Here is a 19,489-nt window from a genome sequence, read left to right on the forward strand (position 1 = left end):
TACCCGAAGACATTGCCAGAACTTCCTTTCAAAATGCCAAAGCCTGTTATTTCATTTAGCTGAGAGTTTCCTCCATGTGTTTTTAAAGGTTAAACTGCTTTGGAGAGAGCAAAGCGCTCACCAATGTTTTATACCAGGCAGGAGCATTTGCTGCTTGCTTCAGCACAGGAACAAGGTCCCTGGGTGCAGGACCTGCAGCAGACTGGGCACAGGAATGTGTGCACAGAGCTGGCCCTTGGGTGCCAGCACTTTCACCTCTTCCTTAGGGAGACAAGGGCTGGATCCCTAGGATTCAGAGCCACCTGGTGGCACGTTCCTGCCAAGCCCAGCACAGCTCCCTGCTCAAACCTGAGCAGCGTTTTGCAGAGCTGTTTAGGGTTTTGTTTTCCTTCAACACAGGCTAATGCTAGTTTACATCACTAAATCTGAAATGGATTATTCTCTAGTGCATTCCTCCAAATGAAAACATATTACCATGATGGAGCATCCTCCATCCCAATTCCATATGTCCGCCAGAAACCACAGCTGAATAGATCTGGCCTCCAAGACATCCGATCACTCACCGGGGAGTCAGAGATGCTGTCTCATAGTATTACCTTAATTATTTTGTTAAATGAGTGCTTCTAGTCACAAGACATTCTTGTGGATTTTAAAACATCCTGAAGAGGATTAATACAGTCTACATGGCTTCTCTGGGGAACTAAAAGTGAGCTACAGGCCAAATACTTTGTAAGACATATGGACAGCAAATACTTATCTGATTATGTACAATGTTTCAATGGTTCTGAAACTGCTGTGAATGGTATGATGCTATCTATGTAAGCCAGAAGAAACAATGCCAATAAAAACCTAAAATGGATATATCAACTCAGAGCACCACATGAATGCATTTTAAAATACATTTTGTTCCTTGCTGAAAGGGAGAAGCTGTGCTAGCACAGTCAGACCACGGTCTTTGGCTTACATTCAGTCTCCAGACAGGCTTGGAAGCTCTGTCTGTCTTTGCCTTGGCCCACAGACCCATGAGAAAAGTCATCTTACCTTGGCTTCCATACCCAGCATCAATGCCGGAGCCATCCCAGGACTCCATAGCACTGTCTACACTAGGAATAGTGGTAGAGTACATCTCAGACAGCTTGCTTGTTTTCTGGGAGTCCGTCAGTTCGTCTTCGGGGTCACTCACTTCATTTATACTCCCAGACTTCTTGGGATAGGATTCTGAAACCAGAATAAGACACTTTAGAAGGCACAAGGAAAAAGACCCTGGGAACGGCTAATGTTGCTGTGGGAGCAAGCTCAGGTACTCCAAGGCTCTTGAAGAGCCTCTTCAGCTCTTCAAAGGTAACTGAGAAAGGTCCATGCCAAACTTTCTATTCCAAGCAGTTTCCATTTTTCAAAGTTTCAGTGAGATTTCCACAACAACACAACTTGGTACCAAACTATGGAGCTGAATTTGTAACCCCTCATCAAGACTGTACAATTTTGTACCAATTCAGGACTGATCACCATCCAAAGAGCCTCCCACACAGTCTCAAGACAACAGTGGAATTCCTGGGCCTTGTACTTTGAGGCTGAATTTTCCTCTGATTACTGATGAGAAAATGGAAAGCTGAATGGGGATGATGAAGCTCTTCCCTTTCATTATTTTAGTAATAATAGGCCCTTATTATCACTAGACCAAGTTCCCTTTCAGGTAAAAGCTATACAGGGAATGGTTTCTCAGCACAAGCATTCTTGTACTGAATATTATAAAGTCCTCAATGATTAAATATCCTGTTAGCCATCCACACCCTAGATCTCCAACTCATAGAACTTAGCTGGGATAAAAATGCTCACTGATAGCCTGCATTTGTCAAAGAGGACAGATTATTTTACCAAACAAAGGCCAGTATTCTAAATTTTCCAACCATTCAGAAGATTGCTCATCATGATTAACTGGCAATTACCTTGAAATTTCAATTACACCTGCTTCAATTCTCAGAACGATTAATGAGTCTCCAACTGGCACTTGCCTGTCAATTAATTCAGCAAGTGACTGTGACAGTTCTAAGTGTCAGAAGTGGAAAAAAGAGTATTTCATAGCAAGGATTGAGACACTTGGCTTCAGGGAATGAGATGGGGTTTCTTGAAAAGACCCTACTGTGTGTAGGGTCTCGTGCAGACTCCCACCCCAAAGCAGGCTCCCCCAACTCACTCTCCATCTGTTTCTTGATCTTCAGCGTTACTGTCTCCCCTGCCATCTGCAGCAGGTGGATTGCTTCACTCAGTGGCTTGCCCTTGAGGCTCACGTTATTGATTGCAAGTATTCGGTCACCGATGTGGATGGCTCCGGTTCTGGAGAGAAGAGGTGCTGTTAGGGACTTCATAGAGGCAACCCTCCTCAGGCCATTAAGCTGCTGCTTCAAGCAATAGCAAATTGATTCTCAACACTTTAAACATGTCTGGGTTTCCTCTTGGTATGCTGTATACTCCTGTTCATCAACACTACCAAGAATTTGGCTTTCACCTGTATGTACATACATATAGGTACATGAACGTATGCCCACTTCAGTTTCTGGGAGCTGGACATCAAACCAGACTACATTTTAAACTCTTTGAAGTCATGGGGGGGATGTACAGGCATTGCCGTGGAGCAGTATCTACAGGTGGAACTGATGAGCAGGTTTCACAGGATGGACAGAAGACAAAGCTAAACTAACAAACCAACAAAAGACCCAGCCTAACACACACAGATTGTGTGGGCACAGATGAGTTGAGCAAGTTGCAAATCAGTTTATGATATCTTTTAAGTTCCCTCCAATGCTCCTTAATGCTGGCACGCAAGAGCAGCAATCCCTTCCTCCAGCACTGCTGTGATGTTCAGCTATCAGAGACCTTGCGTGATCAAGCCAGGAGATGCAAATCTGGACAGTCATATCTTTTTGCCCATGGCAACGTGCTTCTTTCCAAGGCTGTACCCAGTCCAAACTGGACTACTGCTCCTGCAGAAATGGGATCTGATACACTGTCAAAACAGCTGGCAAAACAACTCCTTGTGTTTCCCCCTAACGTGGAATTTCAGAGGCATGCTGCTGCGAAATATCTACTACAAAACGTCTTGGATGTGGTTTAGTGGGGAATATTGGCGGTAGGTGGATGGTTGGACTAGATGATCTTGGAGGTCTTTTCAAACCTTAATCATTCCATGCTTCTATGATTTCACAGCACATAAATTAAACCAGGAAACTACACAACAACCAGGCAGGACTGCTCGCTCTGCTGCTGCTGAGGTATTCAGTTTGTCATAATGGTCCTTCACAGCCACTAGATGTCCGTATTGTCCCATCCTAATCAGCTCAAAAAAGCCCTCAGGGAAAACGAAAGTATTCATAGATCACGCTGCAAAAGGAGTATTTCTAGTTTCATCTACATAGTCAAAAACAAACCAAGCTGAACTGCTAGCACTTTAATGCGACCCTTTCTGGCTGCAGTGCCTTTGATTTGAGGTTCTGCCAGAGGGCTGAAAATCAGGGCTGATCTCTCATGAACACTTCTCCCCACTGCCAGCCCCTGGACACCACCACTGCTCTGCAGGAAAACACAGAAAATATCAAAGAGATGTCATATCAAGAGGGAAAAAGTAAATCAATCCCCTCCACTGTCCACTGCATGCAGGTGGCAGGGATTTACCTGGAGCATGTGCAGAGTCCACACCCCTTCTCAACACGTGCTGGTGCTGAGTACTCCTGGATAAAACCCTCCTGCAGCCTCCTATGTCTGTTTGACCAGGTGGCGTCAGAGGAGACAGCCAAGCTCGTGAAATCCTTTAAAATATCAGTGACCACTGAAAATCACTCTTGGAGAACTATTAAACCTCAACCAGAAATGAACAGTATTGGTCCCTTCCCCACATAGGACAAAAAAAAGTCCCATGACCAAGGGCAAAGTCACCCACAGGCACTGAAGGAAGGGAAACAGAGAAGCCATCACTTGACATCAACCCAACAGCCTGTGCTGCCTTTGTAGGTTTCTATAGGATGGGACACATATAAGGAGAAAAATGCTGAAGGTCAAGATAAAATCCAAGTCATCTGCATCTGAAGCCTTTTCAGCTAAGACAGCTTGTCACTGCTGTGACAGACATGTGACAGGTCCTAGAGGACACCCTGCCTTCCCCAGCACAGAGCCGCAGTGCAGATTATCCCCCTGTGCCTCCCCAGGAATGGCAGCCCCATCCCCATTACCAGATGCCAGGATCCAGTCCTGTGCTCCACACGTGCTGTGCTCCAGCAAAAGGCAGGCACAGATTTAACTCCTGTCCTTCAGAAACCCATCACACCCTTCAGAGCCCAGCTAAGAGAGCCTCTGGCATGGAGCTGGGCACAGCTCACAGGAAAGGGACAAATCAGGATAAAACTAGGAACATCCCTCTTCCCTTAGAAGGTCGAGCCAATCCTTTCTGCCAATCCCAGGAGAAAAATGTGCACCATCTCAACAGAATATGCATCTTTCTGCAGGCAGGCTTCATCCCAGCACTCCTCTCCCTCCCTGGAAGGAGGCAAGGTTACCAGGAGAAATCCCCGTGCTGCTCCATCCCCACGCTGCTCCTCGGCGCAGCACCACCATTTGTCAGCCTGCTATAGTGCTGAACAGCTCTGTTGCTCTCCTCAAAAGGCTTTTCAGTCCTTGCTGTGTGCCAGTTCCTGATCAAAATTCAGTAGCACCGCAGCACTCGCCTGTGCTACGTTTCTCTGCAGAGCAGTCACTGATGCACATCTGAGTTCGAAGGAAGAACAGCCACAGCACTGCAAAGGGAACTGTGAGCAACAAAGGTACAGAACTGCTTCCATTGCCTGGCAGCATCTGAGTTTCATGTCCTGAACCTCTCTTGTGCTGCCAGTACAGTATGTAGACAAACCTCAGATACTGCATGGGTAGTGAGTGTTCCCTAGGGAACAAAGACTGCATCCTGGTGCTCAGCCAGGCAGTGATACAAAATCCCCAAAGAGAAGAACCAAGTGCATCCCTTTTCCTTACTTCTTTCTTGGTATTCTGTACCAAAGGAAAGCAATGGAAATGAGCAGCACTATGTGTACTAGGAGCTTGAGGAACCTAAGGCAGAAAGATGCACCAAACCGTATTATAGTTCAGCTCAGAAGGAGTTTGGTCTTCAAGCAGAAAGAACCAAAACACCAGAACAGAAGGCAAACTTCCACAAGGTCCAGCATTTCACATCTATTTGTTCAGAGGTTTTTTGCAGCACAGAGGAAAGCAGCCCCATGAGAAGCATGAGTCAGGTCTGCTGGAGTCATCTCTTACAAGTCACAGCACCATACAGACAGAGTAATTAAGATACAGTGTATGACTCAGTTCCACCTTATATTCTCAGCAGTGTCCTGATCCTTTAAATCCCACGCATGCATATATATTCAGACCCAGGCACACACAAAGACAACATCCCTGGCTTCTGAAGGTAGATCTGCAGCTACCTTTATGCAGTATAAATGTCTGCTCCTCCGAGCAGCCCTACACTGAGATTCCTTCATACAGAACAGACTAAGCAACCAGCAAAGACCAGAAGAGCCCCAAGATCTGTTGTTTCCATAGGCCACACTACTGCCATGGCTATCAGCACATGAGCATTGACTAGATGGATACAATGCTTTTCAGGGCAGGTGGGCACTCTCCCAATGCAAGCTATGGCATAGAAGATCACAATCTAGGAAGCATCTCAGTGGAAAAGATAAATACATTCTCTCAGCTACTGTGTTCAACCAACACACTGGCTCTGATTCTACCAGTAGTGCCCAGCCTAAAACCTCTCTCACTGCCCCCCAAAGGGACAGTCCTGGTCACCCTACATGACAAGCACTTGGGTCTGAAAAGCCAGGTGGGCAGCATCACCCTGGCCTGAAAGCTTTGCAAACATCAAAATCCCTTCCTACACTGATTTGACCCTTCTGACCCCCAAACCTCACCTTTCTGCCAGCCCTCTTTTTGTCAGGCCCGAAATGACAATGGGATCAAAGGGTTCCTCGGTCCCAGAGATGGTTATTCCCAAGGGGCCACCATATCGCTTCAGTTCCACCGTGTAGATTATAGCACCGGTTGTCTCCTGCTCATCTGAAAGAAAAAACAGCAATGCAGTTTTTTATTTTGCCATATCAAAAAGGTCATAGGAAAGACTTGTAGCATTTAGAAGCACAAGCTTTCAGTCTTCAGCTGTGCTCATACCAAACAGGATTTTAACCTTCCAAACTCCATTTAAGGGCAGAATAACAAAAATAGACTATAATCAATTGAAAAGTGGTGACCGGAGCGGCAGCCGCCCTTATCTTTGTTAGTCTGCACTACCTACTGGGAAATGTCATTAAAGTGGACAGGCACCAGTTTGCATCAGGATTTCTGTACCAGAGTTATCTTCATCCTTCCTAATCTTCAATTTGACCAGGTCTTCACATTGCCTTAAAATCTGCACAGCATCCTCCATTGAGCAATTGTCGAGTCGGATGTTATCAATGGCTAACAGCTTGTCTCCCGGCTCCAAGGTGCCAGTTCTATGTGGAAAGGAAAAGAAAACTGAAGTACATTTGTATTTGCCTTTCAGATCCTACAATGCATTCAGTTCTGCAGTAGTGATGACAATATTAGCTTTTTTTTTTTTCCCCTCTCTTTGGTCTTTTCTGGTAAACAAGTACAAGCAGGGTCTGAGGCAATTATAATGTACAGAGAGGAAGTTCACAGAGGGCGTGCATCAGCACAGAACAAGACAGGCACATCAGCTTAACACTCTCACCTATATGGATATATAGTCTGGGTAACCTACAGCACTCAAAAATGTGTGATCTTTAACTGACAGATATTCTGCCTTTTCTGAAAACACACAAGTGAGTTCACTTAAAAATCAGCCTTCATGAGTACTAAATTCCCCTGAAAGCCTTGCTAGGAGGCATTGGAATCAGAGGAGCAGCCAAAAAAGGCAGAATTATTGGTACAGATCTCCACCAGTGCCCACAATTCACTCGCTCAGTTCATCCAGGCAGCAGCTGAAACACAGCAAACTACCTGAAACATGGCACATGCTCATAGATGTAAACATCCAACTTCAGCAGGCTTCTGAATCAGTGCCCCAGCCATCCTCTCTATTAGCTTAACTCTACTTGCTTCAATAAAGAGAGTTTTCACTCCAAACTCTACTGTGGTCCAAGAGAGACTTCTAGGGCTGGCATATGCTTGGATAATGGCAAAATCCATACCTTAGTGCTATATCACATGGGAATCTGTCTACCTAACCTCTCTTTACTGGACTGGATATTTTGCCACAGGTTTGGCAGGTGGGAAATTGTGCACTCACCTATGTGCTACACTCCCCTTCTTGATGTCGGAGATGATCAAAGGCTCCCCAGGCTTTCTGCTCGCAGCTGCAAGAGACAAACAGGAGCAAAACTTAGCCTGCCATCTAAGATGGGAAAAGAAGTTGGGAGGAAAGGAAACATCTTCTAACAAAATGGTGCTTCACACTTGACTTTCTGGAAGCCACAACCAGGAGAAAAAAACAAATAAATTCCTGCAAATTCTTGTTCGCTGCCCTCCTCTGGTGTTGAAGTAAAAGAGGATGGAAAATTCTCAAGGTGAAAAAGAATCCAGAAAAAAAGAAAAATGTTTTCCATGGGGTTCAGCTACTCAGACCACTCTGTCGTACGATCAGATAACTCCAGACTGCGGAGGAGGGGTCTCCAATCCTCCTGTCCCCCCACCAGACTGTGAACATTTTCAGCCCATGAGAGATGCAACCATGCATCTCTGGGAGCATTTGCATTTTCCAATTTGCCTGCAGGACCTGCTGCTCTCTTGAGAAGCCCAAGAGAGATTTATGACTTGACTCCCTCCTGACCCCTCTGCTATCCATATAACAAACATGTACCAAGAGTATAGTTCCCACCCTCTGTCACTCCCTCCAGCCGCCCTCCATTCTCTCTAGAGGCATAGGATTCAAAGAGAGAGAAATCTCAAAGCACTGCACCATCTCGTTTAAGGCTGACGGAGCTTCTCAGCAAAAAACTGTGTGGGAAGGAAGAAACCTCAAAGCATCTGAACGTATTGGGTGCAGGTCAGAGATTAAAATATCTGCAAGGTGCGTGGCATCAATCACAGAGATCCACCTGCCTGAGCAGGAGCGAGAGGGTGCCCCAGAAAGTCAGACATAAAGGAATAAGCGCTTTTACTTGCCAACATCTCTGCTCTGGATTTTTCTATTTATATTCATTTGTAAGATATAAAAACATACGTGCTATGCCCGTCACCTTTAAGGATACCCTCTCCCATATGTAACCAAACCTTCTGCACCAAACAGTGTGAAACGACTGCCAATCTCAGCTGCAACACAGCTGAGTGTAAAAGTCGGGTCAGAGCAGACCGTGACTGATTTCATAATAGTCATGGCAATGAGACTGCTGAATGATACGGCGCCTGGAAGAATTATTCTCCCCATGCCTTACCGGCACACAGTGCCAGGCAGTTCTGATCTAGAAACTCACATGCAGCTTGCAGCTGTGGATCAAAGAGAAATGGATGGATTGTGGAGGTTCACCAAGGGCTCATGGCTGTATTTAATCTGTATTCAGTGCATGACCCAGCCAACCCAGTCACCAATGTATGTCAAGAGGTGCGAAGGCTGATGTGGCTAAAAATCAACACAGAAAGACCCGCTCTGTCTAAGAAGGTCGCTTACCATGGGCAAACAGTGCAGAGAAACATGCTGCTATCACTACTGCTGTTCTCCTTTTCAACACAGGACGTGTCTTTAGGGCTGGGAGAGGTGCCCAGGGCAATGGTAGGAGTGGCAGTGATGGAGAGTCGGCAGCTCACAGGTGCTGAGCCCGGCACGCGGCGCTGCGTGCTTAATCGCGGCCTAACCTGGTTCTGTCAAAACGATCCAGGTTTCCAGAAGTGCTTTTCACCGTGAGGTTTTTTTATTAGATTCAAAGCAGAGGCTGTGTGACAGAAGAGGGTTAGAGAGAACCACACTGCTGGCAGAGGGCTGGGGACAGCCACCTCTACACCTGACACAGCCAAACAGATTTCCTTCAGATCTGTTAAATGGAACAGGAGAAAGCACAGTGGCATACCCCTCTCCCTACCATCAGAGTATCCAAACTTGAACACACGATAGTCCTCTGTTTTAAATAACCACTTAGTCACCGAATATGATATTGGAAGGCTTTACAAAGCCATCACTGTTAGTCAGCACCCATGAGACTGACGGGTAAGTTAAAGGGACTTAATGAACAACCATTCTCTCTAGAGGCATAGGATTCAAAGAGAGAGAAATCTCAAAGCACTGAACAGTCACTCCCTGTTCAATCTAAATACAGTAGTTACTAACTCCATTCATTCCCCTTTGGCATACCAGTGCCCTTCCCCATGAACCATCCTGGCCTTGCCTCCAGGCCAAAAGGGAAGATGGCAGCCAAGGAAAGAGGGGAAAGAGATACACACAACAGAGACAGAAGCTGTCATGTAGATACTCACACCATCTCCTCAGAGGTCTGGTTGTAGCCCCCACCTGCTAGGACAGACCACTTAGGGTGCAAGTAAGCTCTTTTTCAGATGGATTTGTGGTTTTGGTGGATTTGCCAGTGCAGAAGATAGTTGAAATCCCCCCCAGTGACCCAGAGAAAGCTCCATAAATCAACAGTTGGTGAAGGCAGAAACGTGGGGAGGGGGAGAAACTCACCATGAAACACTGCGTGGCGGTGCTGACAGGGCAGTGATAAAAAGGTGAACTGATCAATACTGTTATTTACTTTTTATAAATTGCTTTCAGTCTCTCGCCACCTCTGCTGGGATTCTGGCTCGCTCGGCATTTACTCTCTGATGGATGACAAGGCCAGAAAACACATGTCCATTCTGTGTTTTTAATAGAATGCATAATGACTTGCATTGGTAAATTATTCCCCTCCAAGGAGCACAAGCACATATCTCACACGCATCAGCGCTTCAACCAGTTATAAATGCCCTTCGTTATTGATCAAGCTGAGGCAGCACTCTGCCAACATGTAATTAAAGAAATTGTAATAACGCCAAAAAATACATTTAAGAAAGCAAACTCTTATAAAGGGGAAAAACAAACAAAATCTGAAACCCAATAATCTCAGAATAGCTAAGGAATGAGAAAAGGAATAAAAGCAAATCAGAATTGATTACAAAAAGCAGCAGTGACAATCCAGTCCCCAGGACTCAACTTTTTCCTCTACCCTTCATTAGTTTTAGTAGCAGCTGGGTAAATTATCAGTGCCACCAGCAGGACACTTACACCACCACAGATCTACATCCTTTCAAACCCTTCAGGTAGCAAAGCCTGGACAGAATACCTCACTTTGGTAAAAGCATCACAGTGGATCAGTTGCAAATCTGTGGTTGTGATGTCTGTGAGGCTGTGGGGACACAGTGCTGCTCATGGACACACTGCCAGGCAAGTCCCAGGCTAATCCAGTGCCAGTCGAGTTGGACTGGGTCAGCTCACAGATCCATCTTCTCACTAGGACGGTGATTACACCGCTTAAGAGACTTAATCAAAGTTATCTGTCTATCCAAATTCCGGTTTTATCATCCACAAGTAGATATAGTGCTTACTCCTTATCTGCAGTACTTCCCAGCAAGGGCACAGGAATTGATTTGTAAAGATATATAAAGGTAATTTGATAAACATGCTATAGAAAGCATTAATGTACAGCTGACACGACAGGTAATTTCAGTGCCCGTTTAAGCAACCCCAACACCCCCATGCTCTGCAGTGAATTTCACACTTGGCCTTTGGAGGGGGTGAACGAGCAGACAAATGAAGGAAAACAGAAAAGCTATCTTTTGTGGAATCAACTATCATTTTCCAGAAGCTAACAGCAAGTAGACATCTAACTTTAAGAGGTCAGGTATTGAACGCACAAGAAAACATGGCTATTCGCTTCTCGCTGCTGGGGATTTTAACTTGTGAGAGATTTACAGAAAAAAATCTACAAAGGCATAACTGTGTCACCAGAACTGAATGCAGCCAGAAAGATCAGAGCACTACGTGCCGTGTGTTCTGCTAATGGAGCCGTGCGGGTCAGGCTAACGAGAGCCCAATCTTCACACCATTGTGTCAGAAACCTCACTTGGCACTTCTTTGCATCCCCACCACTCAGAGCACCTCAGAGATCTCTACAAACAACTGAGCATCACCACCCACACATCCCCACACTCACCCCCAGCCAGGAGCAAGCCCAGACCCTCTCTGTAGACCATAGCAAAACCAGCAGAATCTGCCCTCCTCATACACAAACCTCTTGGGTTCCCAGCCCTTTTATGAGGCTTTCCAGCAGATTTATGATTCCTCTAGCTGCTTTATATGAATTTTTTTTGGCGTATTCATCAAGAACCCTGCTCTCCCCCACCTTTGCTCAGCTCATCTCCCAATTAGCTCTGAGAGTCACAGCACAGCAACAACTCGATTGGTTTTATCTCTGTAGCACTTCTCTGATGAGGTCATAACACTTCTTGCCTATTTGTCACAAACCTTCCCAAACTGAGGAATTAACCTCCAGTGAGCCTGCTGAAGCCAAGAGGTAAAACTCAACAAAAACAACTCATGTTTCATACGATTCCCTGTTAATTGCAGAGGAGTTGGACTGGATGACCTTTAAGGGTCCATTCCAACTCGTACGATTATGTGATATTTCATTTACAGTGTGCCATCCTATGATATTTTAGAACAAACCCAAATCTGTGGTCATGGCAGTGCACGGGGTCTTGTACTGATCCAACCACAATAGTTTGTCACCTATTTTATCTGCTCATTTCCACTTTAAGCAGTAGTTATATGCCTTTCTTTGATAGAAAGAAGCTATAAAAACACTTTCTAGATCTTAACAAACATTCAAATCAGCACAACTTGGAGGAACTGAGCAAAACAGAGATGGGTTATTTTTACCTCTGCTCTCTCGCTACTTGCATCACACTCCTGCATGCACATCATGTCTCTGCAGGAGGTACTTACCATACATCTGCTTGCTTTCGTTCTGACGTTTAACACGGGCATATTTATCTGCCTGGTCAGATGCAGAGTGACAAAATGATGATATAATTCGCTAGGGTTCTTGTGGAAATAGGTTTATGGGGACTAATTCATGAAAGCAGAATTAGGATTCAACTTTCATCCTTGCTCCCGCATTTTCTGCTATCTCTTGCTCCGTCTGTAGATACAATTTTAGTTTTGACTCAGCAAACAATGAAGTATAATCTTAAGTTTTCATGTTTTCATCACTTAAACAATGTCCTGTAAACATGTTCAACAATCAGAAAGATCAAATCTATTCCATCATTCAGCTTAATCATTGACAATGGGCATCTAACTATTTAAAACCCAGGGGTCGCTGTCTTTTTATTTAGCAGTGATTTCCAAAAAGAGTGTGAAATCAATTTTTTAAACACATTTCAAACGAAAATATTTTCAACATAAAAATATGTTTGAAGTGTAAATGCACATCCAAAGCAGATCCATTTAAGTGAGACTCCACAATAAAAGCTCATATTCTTGCTAGCAACTTCCAGGTTCATTTTGCTCTCCGGTCTCAAATCAAATCTAAACTTTGAAGCTTAATAAGGGTGAAAAATCCTCGCCATGCTCAGGCCAGCAGATCCTTGCTACCAGATTCATCATGGGTTTCTACCTGACATTGCAGTGCCTACGCAGAAGGTGGGGAATACAGTGTGAGCTCTGCCCCACTGGGTCCTGCTCTGCTGACAGTGACGGCCATTATGGACACCCCCACTGCTTTTGGAAAGCACTCTGGTGTCTTCAAACAGTAAATACTAGCAAGCCAAACATTACATGTTGTGAGTATTCACATGGCACAAAATGGGGAAACTGGGAGAGGAAATGACAAAGTAATCACCCTCTAGATGTAGATGTCTATTCTGGGAAACAACCCACTTAGATCACAACATCTCCAATTAACTCAGCAACTAATGCTGCAAATGCCAAGAAGTAATTGCAAACAGCTTATCTACTTTAATGAAGCTTACTATTAAAGTGTTCTTAGCAACACTAAGAGAGGTGGTGGACACCCTGCCTCTGGAGACACCCAAGCTCAGGCTGGATGGGCTCCGAGCACCTGATGGAGCTGCTGGTGTCCCCATGCATTGCAGGGGGGTTGGACCAGGGTTCCTTCCAACTCAAACAACACTTCTGATTCTGTGACTCCATTCCCCAGAGACAGCCGAGTCTGTGCTCCTGAGGGCTGAGACATAAGCTCCCATTACTGTATTTTAACAAGCTGCTCTGTCTCATCTGAGATATGGTGGCTGCCTCTGGGCATGGCCACTCTAAGATGATTCAACTCAGGTTACCTAGCACTGAAAGAAGGGTGAGTGATACGACACCATTCACATATGCATACGGGAAAAATTACTGGTGCAAGTCATAAGAAGATTTCAGCACACCCGAAATTTGAGACAGAATCATAGAATCATTAAAGTTGGAAAAGACCGCTAGGATCATCCAGTCCAACTGCCTACCTACCAACAATATTGCCCAGTAGCATGTTCCTCAGTGCCACTTTACACATCTCTTGAATACCTCCAGGGACAGTGACTGAACCACCTCCCTGTGCCAGTGCCTTCACCGCTCTTTCAGAGTTTTTCCTAATATCCAGAATGGATGTATCTGCCTATGTCAACTCCTTACAGTGTCTTCCTCAGAGAGGCCAGAAGGTCTTTAAATTAGAATAGACTCCAAAACAGAAACAAAGATAATCAACCAAGAGCTAGGAGAAAAAAAAGAGAAGAAAGAAAAAGGTTGATGCCTTGTTCAGCCCAGGCCCACCAAGGCCTGGAAATAAAAATAATATTACTAATAACATAGCATAATATTAGTCTGTGGCACACAACAACTGCTCAGCTGCCTCTCAGAGACGCATCTTTTGCCCTGACCCTTCAGCAGCTGCTTTTCTTCTACAGTTGCCAGCTCCTGGAGGCAAAAGCCACACATCCAATTCAATCTGGAACAAACTGAAAGCACTGTGAGTGCTACCAGAAAAGCCCACATAATCTTTCTGCTCTCTGCTGGGCCTCTCTGATGTGCCATGTTGGAAAGCAGTGGCTCTTGCAACTGCTAGTGCAACGCTGAGCAATACTTACAGCTGATTGTAATTCCAAGCTCTACACCTCTTTTCTTGGGCAATTTAACGTGGAAAGTGCCGCTGCTGGGTATGACAGACTCTATAAAACCAGAAACAGACAAAAAGAAAATAGGAGAAAAGAGTTTTCAGTGGCATGGATGGTTTCTTTGGAACCAAGAAAAAACAAGCCCATCAAACTCAGTTTTACAGGTTCAAATAAGGTTGTTATCTGATGCCCTGAGGACTTCAGGTTAAAATCTGGATTCTCATTAAAAATACATGCCCTGAACATCAAGTGAATTGCTCATATCATGCTATACTTCAAATCTGTGGCATCTTTGTCAATGTAAAATGAAAAAAACCTTTTTCTTTTAATACAATGCTGCACACTTCAGCCAATAGCTTCAGCTCCCTTCTTGCTTCAAGACCATACGTTAGTACAGATATTCGTATTAATGGTTGAATGCTTGAAGAGTAAGTAGCCTCTTCATCTACTCACTATGATTCTCTCAGCCAAGTCGTGAGAAGAAGGCATTTATGGAAGGATGAAGAGGAAGGATTCTTCACTTTAGTGCACATTAGAGAACAACAGAAAATGGGAAAGGTCCTCCAAGGGTCCTCTCAGTCACTGCAGTCTAACGAAAACCTCACATATTTTTGTAAGCACAATCCCTCCTACAGGTTAGCAAAAGCACTAGTAGAGTCCAGCAGGTGCTGAGGAGCAACAAGTCCTTTGCAATTACCTGCAACATCAAATTCAATTTCGAGCACCACTTTGTTCGTCAGCGCAGCATCCCGCAGAAGCTGATTAGCTTCCTCCATAGTCCCGTCCTCAGTTGCAATGCCATTGATAGAAAGGACTCTGTCTCCCACTTGCAGCAGCCCACACCTGCAGTCCACATTGGGAAAAGAGGTAAAGGAGGCAGGGATAAAGGAGAAAAGAAGAAAAGAAACAACCCCACAACCAGCCATCAGTTACTTTTTGACAGGTAAATCTGTTAGAACACAGAAAGTAGTGACAAATCCTGCAGAATTGGCCCCAGACAGATGATCATTCATTCTGCAATGTGTGTCCCAGGGCCAGTACATCCTGGAAGATCACAGGGCATGAAAGCATTGTAGCTGGCTTAACCTCAGACATACTTCACTCCCAAAACAACATTTTTTGTCATATTTCCTGCAACTTCCAAAGGAAAAAAAACCAAAACCTTCCTCTAATGAAAGTCAACACCATGACCAAGACACGCAAGTGATAAATTGCAAGGACATGTGCCCTCCTACCCTACCTAATTGTATACATCTCATTCTGTGTGCCTGCACCCACTGGAAACCAACCTAAGGGCACTGAAAATTGTGCAGAGTCCACTGCTTAATACATGGCTAATACTGAAGCTACATTCCAATGAACTCACTGAAACATCTCAGCAAATTGGATAATCATTTATCCCTTGTAATTGCATTTCTGGAAGCCAAATGTACATTGATACTGTTTTAACTGCCCTGAAAGGCCAGTATTATCCTGACATGATAGCCCGCCAGTAGAACCACAGCTGGCACTTTGGGATTCTTGGTTTAGACCCACTTTCTTGAAGAGCATAGATCAGCAGAGTTTTTTTTTTTTTCCCCACTTTGGAAGTAAAATAACAACAGCAAAGCTGTTATGTTCAAGACATGCCGTTACAGTATGGTTTGTCTCCTGAGACTCTTCTGTATTTATAAGCAATGTTTATTCACACATGAACCACTACATTCACTGCCCACCCTCTTCTTCACCAGGAAGGCAATCCTGCACATTACCTCCTGCAGCTATAATCTGAACTGTGTGATGGCTCTACAAAGACAAGAGTGTAGAGTTCCCCATGTCTGGCCATGGGCAACAGGTTGTTCATCTTCATCCTCCTCCACATTCTTCATCAGAGTACATCTGTTCAGATGTTCCACTAGTCACCTATCTGGAAGGCTGTCCACTTAAGCTGAACATGAGAAAGCACTCATCCATCATTAATGTAAGCTACAGTGTGGTTTCCAAAATAGATTCAGAATTATAGGAACAAGATTCACCTCTGCATTTGGAGTTGTTTTACCACAAAGTTTTCCCTTAAAAGGATCGGCTATCCTTTTTTAAGCCTTCTCTAGAGAACCTTTATTCCCTTGCTGTTTAATGATCAAACACATTCTTTGCCCTGACCTTTCCAGACATCAACTTCGTAGATATTTCATAGAAGACTGTTTATTTATTTTTACTAACCCTTTCATCCACTCTTTGTCACTCACACCTGTTGCCGCTGTAAGAAATGATGGTACTGCAGCTTCCGAGCACATGAAGGAAACATCAAAGGCAGTGGATATTGGCTGTATTATTCACCTCCAAACAACAGGATGTATATGAAAGGCCAGGTATTGAGACAAAAAACATTCACATTCAAACTGGAGAAAAATGCACAAACAACAGTTTTTGTCTGCGGCCCATCAAAAGCTCAGATATGATTAGGTTTGGAGAGAGCCCAGGAAGGTTATCTTGTTAAGTGGGAAGGTATTAAACTTGCAACACATTCACTCTGCTGCCTGAGCTCATGCTACCCATGGAAAACGGGCAGCTATTTTAAGAGATGTAAATTCAGAAGTGTTTGTTCAAGGAGACCTGGATTAGGACAGACAACTCCATAGAGGATATGTGAATCCAACCTTGTGAATAATTTCATCGTTTAATTACAGTCCTTTCCTGAGCTTGCAGATATATAAGCTGCCACAAAACCATATTGGAAATACCAGCTCACAAATATGAAGGTGGTGAGTGGCACAAGAGAGAGGTCTCCTCCAGCACTGAGGGGTTTCTTGCTGTGGTCACTATGCACCATTTGGAAAGGAGGAACCAACACAGACATCACTTCATCATTTCAAGGAGGCTGTTTCAGCCACAAGAACTGGGAGATTACGGGAACCTTTTACATAGCATCAAAGCAAACATTTACCACCTTTTCCACCACAGGTGCCCTCTCACAAAACATGGTACTTCTCCATTCAAGGTAGATTTGCTGCAGTGTTTTATAAGCTCTGTTAGGTCAGAAGAATTTTATTTCTTTTAATACTGATTGAGTTGATCGTGGTGGTCTAAATCCCAGTCTTGCGGGTTAATAAAAGTTTGTGAAGTGAAGCCATAACCTCCTAGCTCCAACTACAAGAGTGAGAAGACCTGATGTGCCTTGTTAACTCTAGAATTTCACCATCAGTTTCCAACTGCCACGTGTCTCTGTGCTGGGAGAAGGGCCCTGGGAGTCAAGGCTCCTGCACACCTCTCCTTGGCTCTGCTGTGGGATCCTGCATGAAGCCCACAGCAGGTTTCCCAGATTGATGCACGCATCTCAGAGATGGGCAGTCTCTCAGGAGACCTCACAAAGTGCTTCTAGATCATGGGGAGAACTGCTTTGAAATCAGAAAGAACAAGAGTTCAAACATCTACACTGAGAGACAGCACTATGGATGTGTTGGAGTCCATGATGGGTAGATTTCCTTGGGATTGCAGAGATTTGCATTTTGTCATGACTATTTCCCTGGGCACAAAGACAGCAGCAGAATAGCAGAGGAGCCTTGCTCGACACTGAGCAGCACAAATTCAAGCTCTGGGCTGGGTGTGTGCTGACGATTTCCTTCACTGTCATTAGTATGTGTGCCCAACCCAGCTGCAGAGCAAGCACATCACTGGTTGCAGAAGCCAATGCGTTGTGCCCTTACACACCCCCAAGCTGACCTGTATGGATTAGAGGCACACATCCATGAGTGTTTGTATATCTGTGTCTGTTTGACATCTGTGTGAGCACACTGGTGGGTGAGTCACAGCCCCCAGAAGATGAAAGCTGTGCTGATAGCATTACGCAGCTGCTGAACTTTCCTTTCGCAAACTCTTCACACTCAAAAGCCAGAAATACGATGATCAAACAGCTGTCTGAATACAGCTAGGAAACATGTAACGCGGCAGGAAGCATTGATTTTGGATACCGAGATGGACAAGGCAGATATTCTTCCACTGCTGTCTATGACAGCTGAGGGAAGGTGGACAGACAGCTGTTTGTTTGGAGGCAGCCAAGAAAGGAAGAAATGTGCTGTCTCATTTGATCCTCCCTGCTGATAACCAGGACAGACCATTGTCTCATTCTGATCCCAAAGGCTTCATCTTGCACCCAGGAAACAAATCAAGGGGTGGAGTGGGAAAGTTTGTTAGAGACAGGGATCAATGAAGTGTCTACCTGCCAGAGAGGAAAAGCAGCACAGTCTAGGAAAGGAAGAAATACGCTGCAGAGATTTAATCCCCAAATCAAATCCATACAGACAGGGTTGCTCCCTTCCACCACAAAGCAGAGGGCAGCAGCCAGGGGAGTGTGAATCCTGCTGGGTGGGAGCCGCGAGGGAGAGCAGTGTGTGGCACACTGAGACAGGCCGGGCTGTGTCATGAGGCTTTGCTTTCACACCGGCTTTGGCAAGGGGACAAAGCAAAGCCAGGCAGCTTGCAGCACATCTCCCTTCTCCCCTGGGACAGCAGGCATTGTTGCTGCCTGATTTATAAAAGAAGTTCAGTGCTTTGCAGTGTGAGCTGACTTCACCCTGGTAATAGAGGATAAAAATCCAAAATGCCACCACTTTCATCGCTGTTTGGAAGCAAATGAACAAAAAGCATAAAAGACTTTTAAAACCCCTCTTAACCTGCATCACTTGGGACAATGCACTTTCCTATGCCAGTTCGATGTCCCTGTGCTCCCTACCTGGACTCACACACTCATGATGATCTCTACCACCCTGCCACAACCAGGGATCAGATGGCACGAGAAGGCAACACCAGTCCCACGCTGGGACCTGGTCTATCCAGCAAGACTAACATCATTCAAGGGCATCTACACCAGCAAAGACTTTGGAAAAATTTTAACCACGGCTCCCACGCTGAGGTTCAGCCCCTGCAGGGCTCATTGCTCTCGATATCCTCAGGGTCACACACAGCAGCAATGCTGCTCCTTCATTCTACTATTTCCCAGCATTTTCTGCTATTTTTCCAGATCCTACACCAGAACTCTCCTTGGTGATTCAAAACTTTTAGGTCAATTTATACAGCTGGATTCTACCACAATAAAACCAAGCAGATAACACTTTCCAGGGCTCACTTATATACCTTTTTTCCTCTTTCTGCAACCAGACAAAAGCTTTATCTTTCAACAAGAAAGAAAAAAAAAAAAGCAAAACAAAAGGGATGGGAATGGTGCTCACACACAGACACACACTCCCTCCTCTGAGAACAGCCACGGCCTGGTGCCAAGACGTTCACCTGGGATGCGAGGGAGGCCGCGGTCAGCCGACGAGTGCAGAAA

At 44.9% G+C, this 19,489-nt stretch overlaps 1 protein-coding gene across 3 annotated transcripts in view; it reads right to left on the reverse strand.

Moving 5' to 3' along the window:
* GRIP2 (glutamate receptor interacting protein 2) overlaps positions 1–19,489 on the reverse strand; it is a 216,085-nt gene that overhangs the window by 11,883 nt on the left and 184,713 nt on the right. For all 3 annotated transcript variants that reach the window (XR_014886302.1, XM_085235675.1, XM_031555581.2), the window contains exons 13-19: positions 14,879–15,024; positions 14,155–14,235; positions 7,334–7,400; positions 6,391–6,536; positions 5,958–6,102; positions 2,195–2,334; positions 1,042–1,218 (exon numbers count right to left, since the gene is read on the reverse strand). Coding sequence is in view for 2 of the 3 variants with exons in the window: in XM_085235675.1 (XP_085091801.1) it covers positions 1,042–1,218; positions 2,195–2,334; positions 5,958–6,102; positions 6,391–6,536; positions 7,334–7,400; positions 14,155–14,235; positions 14,879–15,024 (902 nt within the window). In the remaining variant the exon portion in view is untranslated. The remainder of the gene's footprint in view (positions 1–1,041; positions 1,219–2,194; positions 2,335–5,957; positions 6,103–6,390; positions 6,537–7,333; positions 7,401–14,154; positions 14,236–14,878; positions 15,025–19,489) is intronic.

The sequence above is a fragment of the Meleagris gallopavo genome, chromosome 14 (genome assembly GCF_905368555.1).
Source record: "Meleagris gallopavo chromosome 14, MGAL_WU_HG_1.1, whole genome shotgun sequence".
Taxonomy (NCBI): domain Eukaryota; kingdom Metazoa; phylum Chordata; class Aves; order Galliformes; family Phasianidae; genus Meleagris; species Meleagris gallopavo.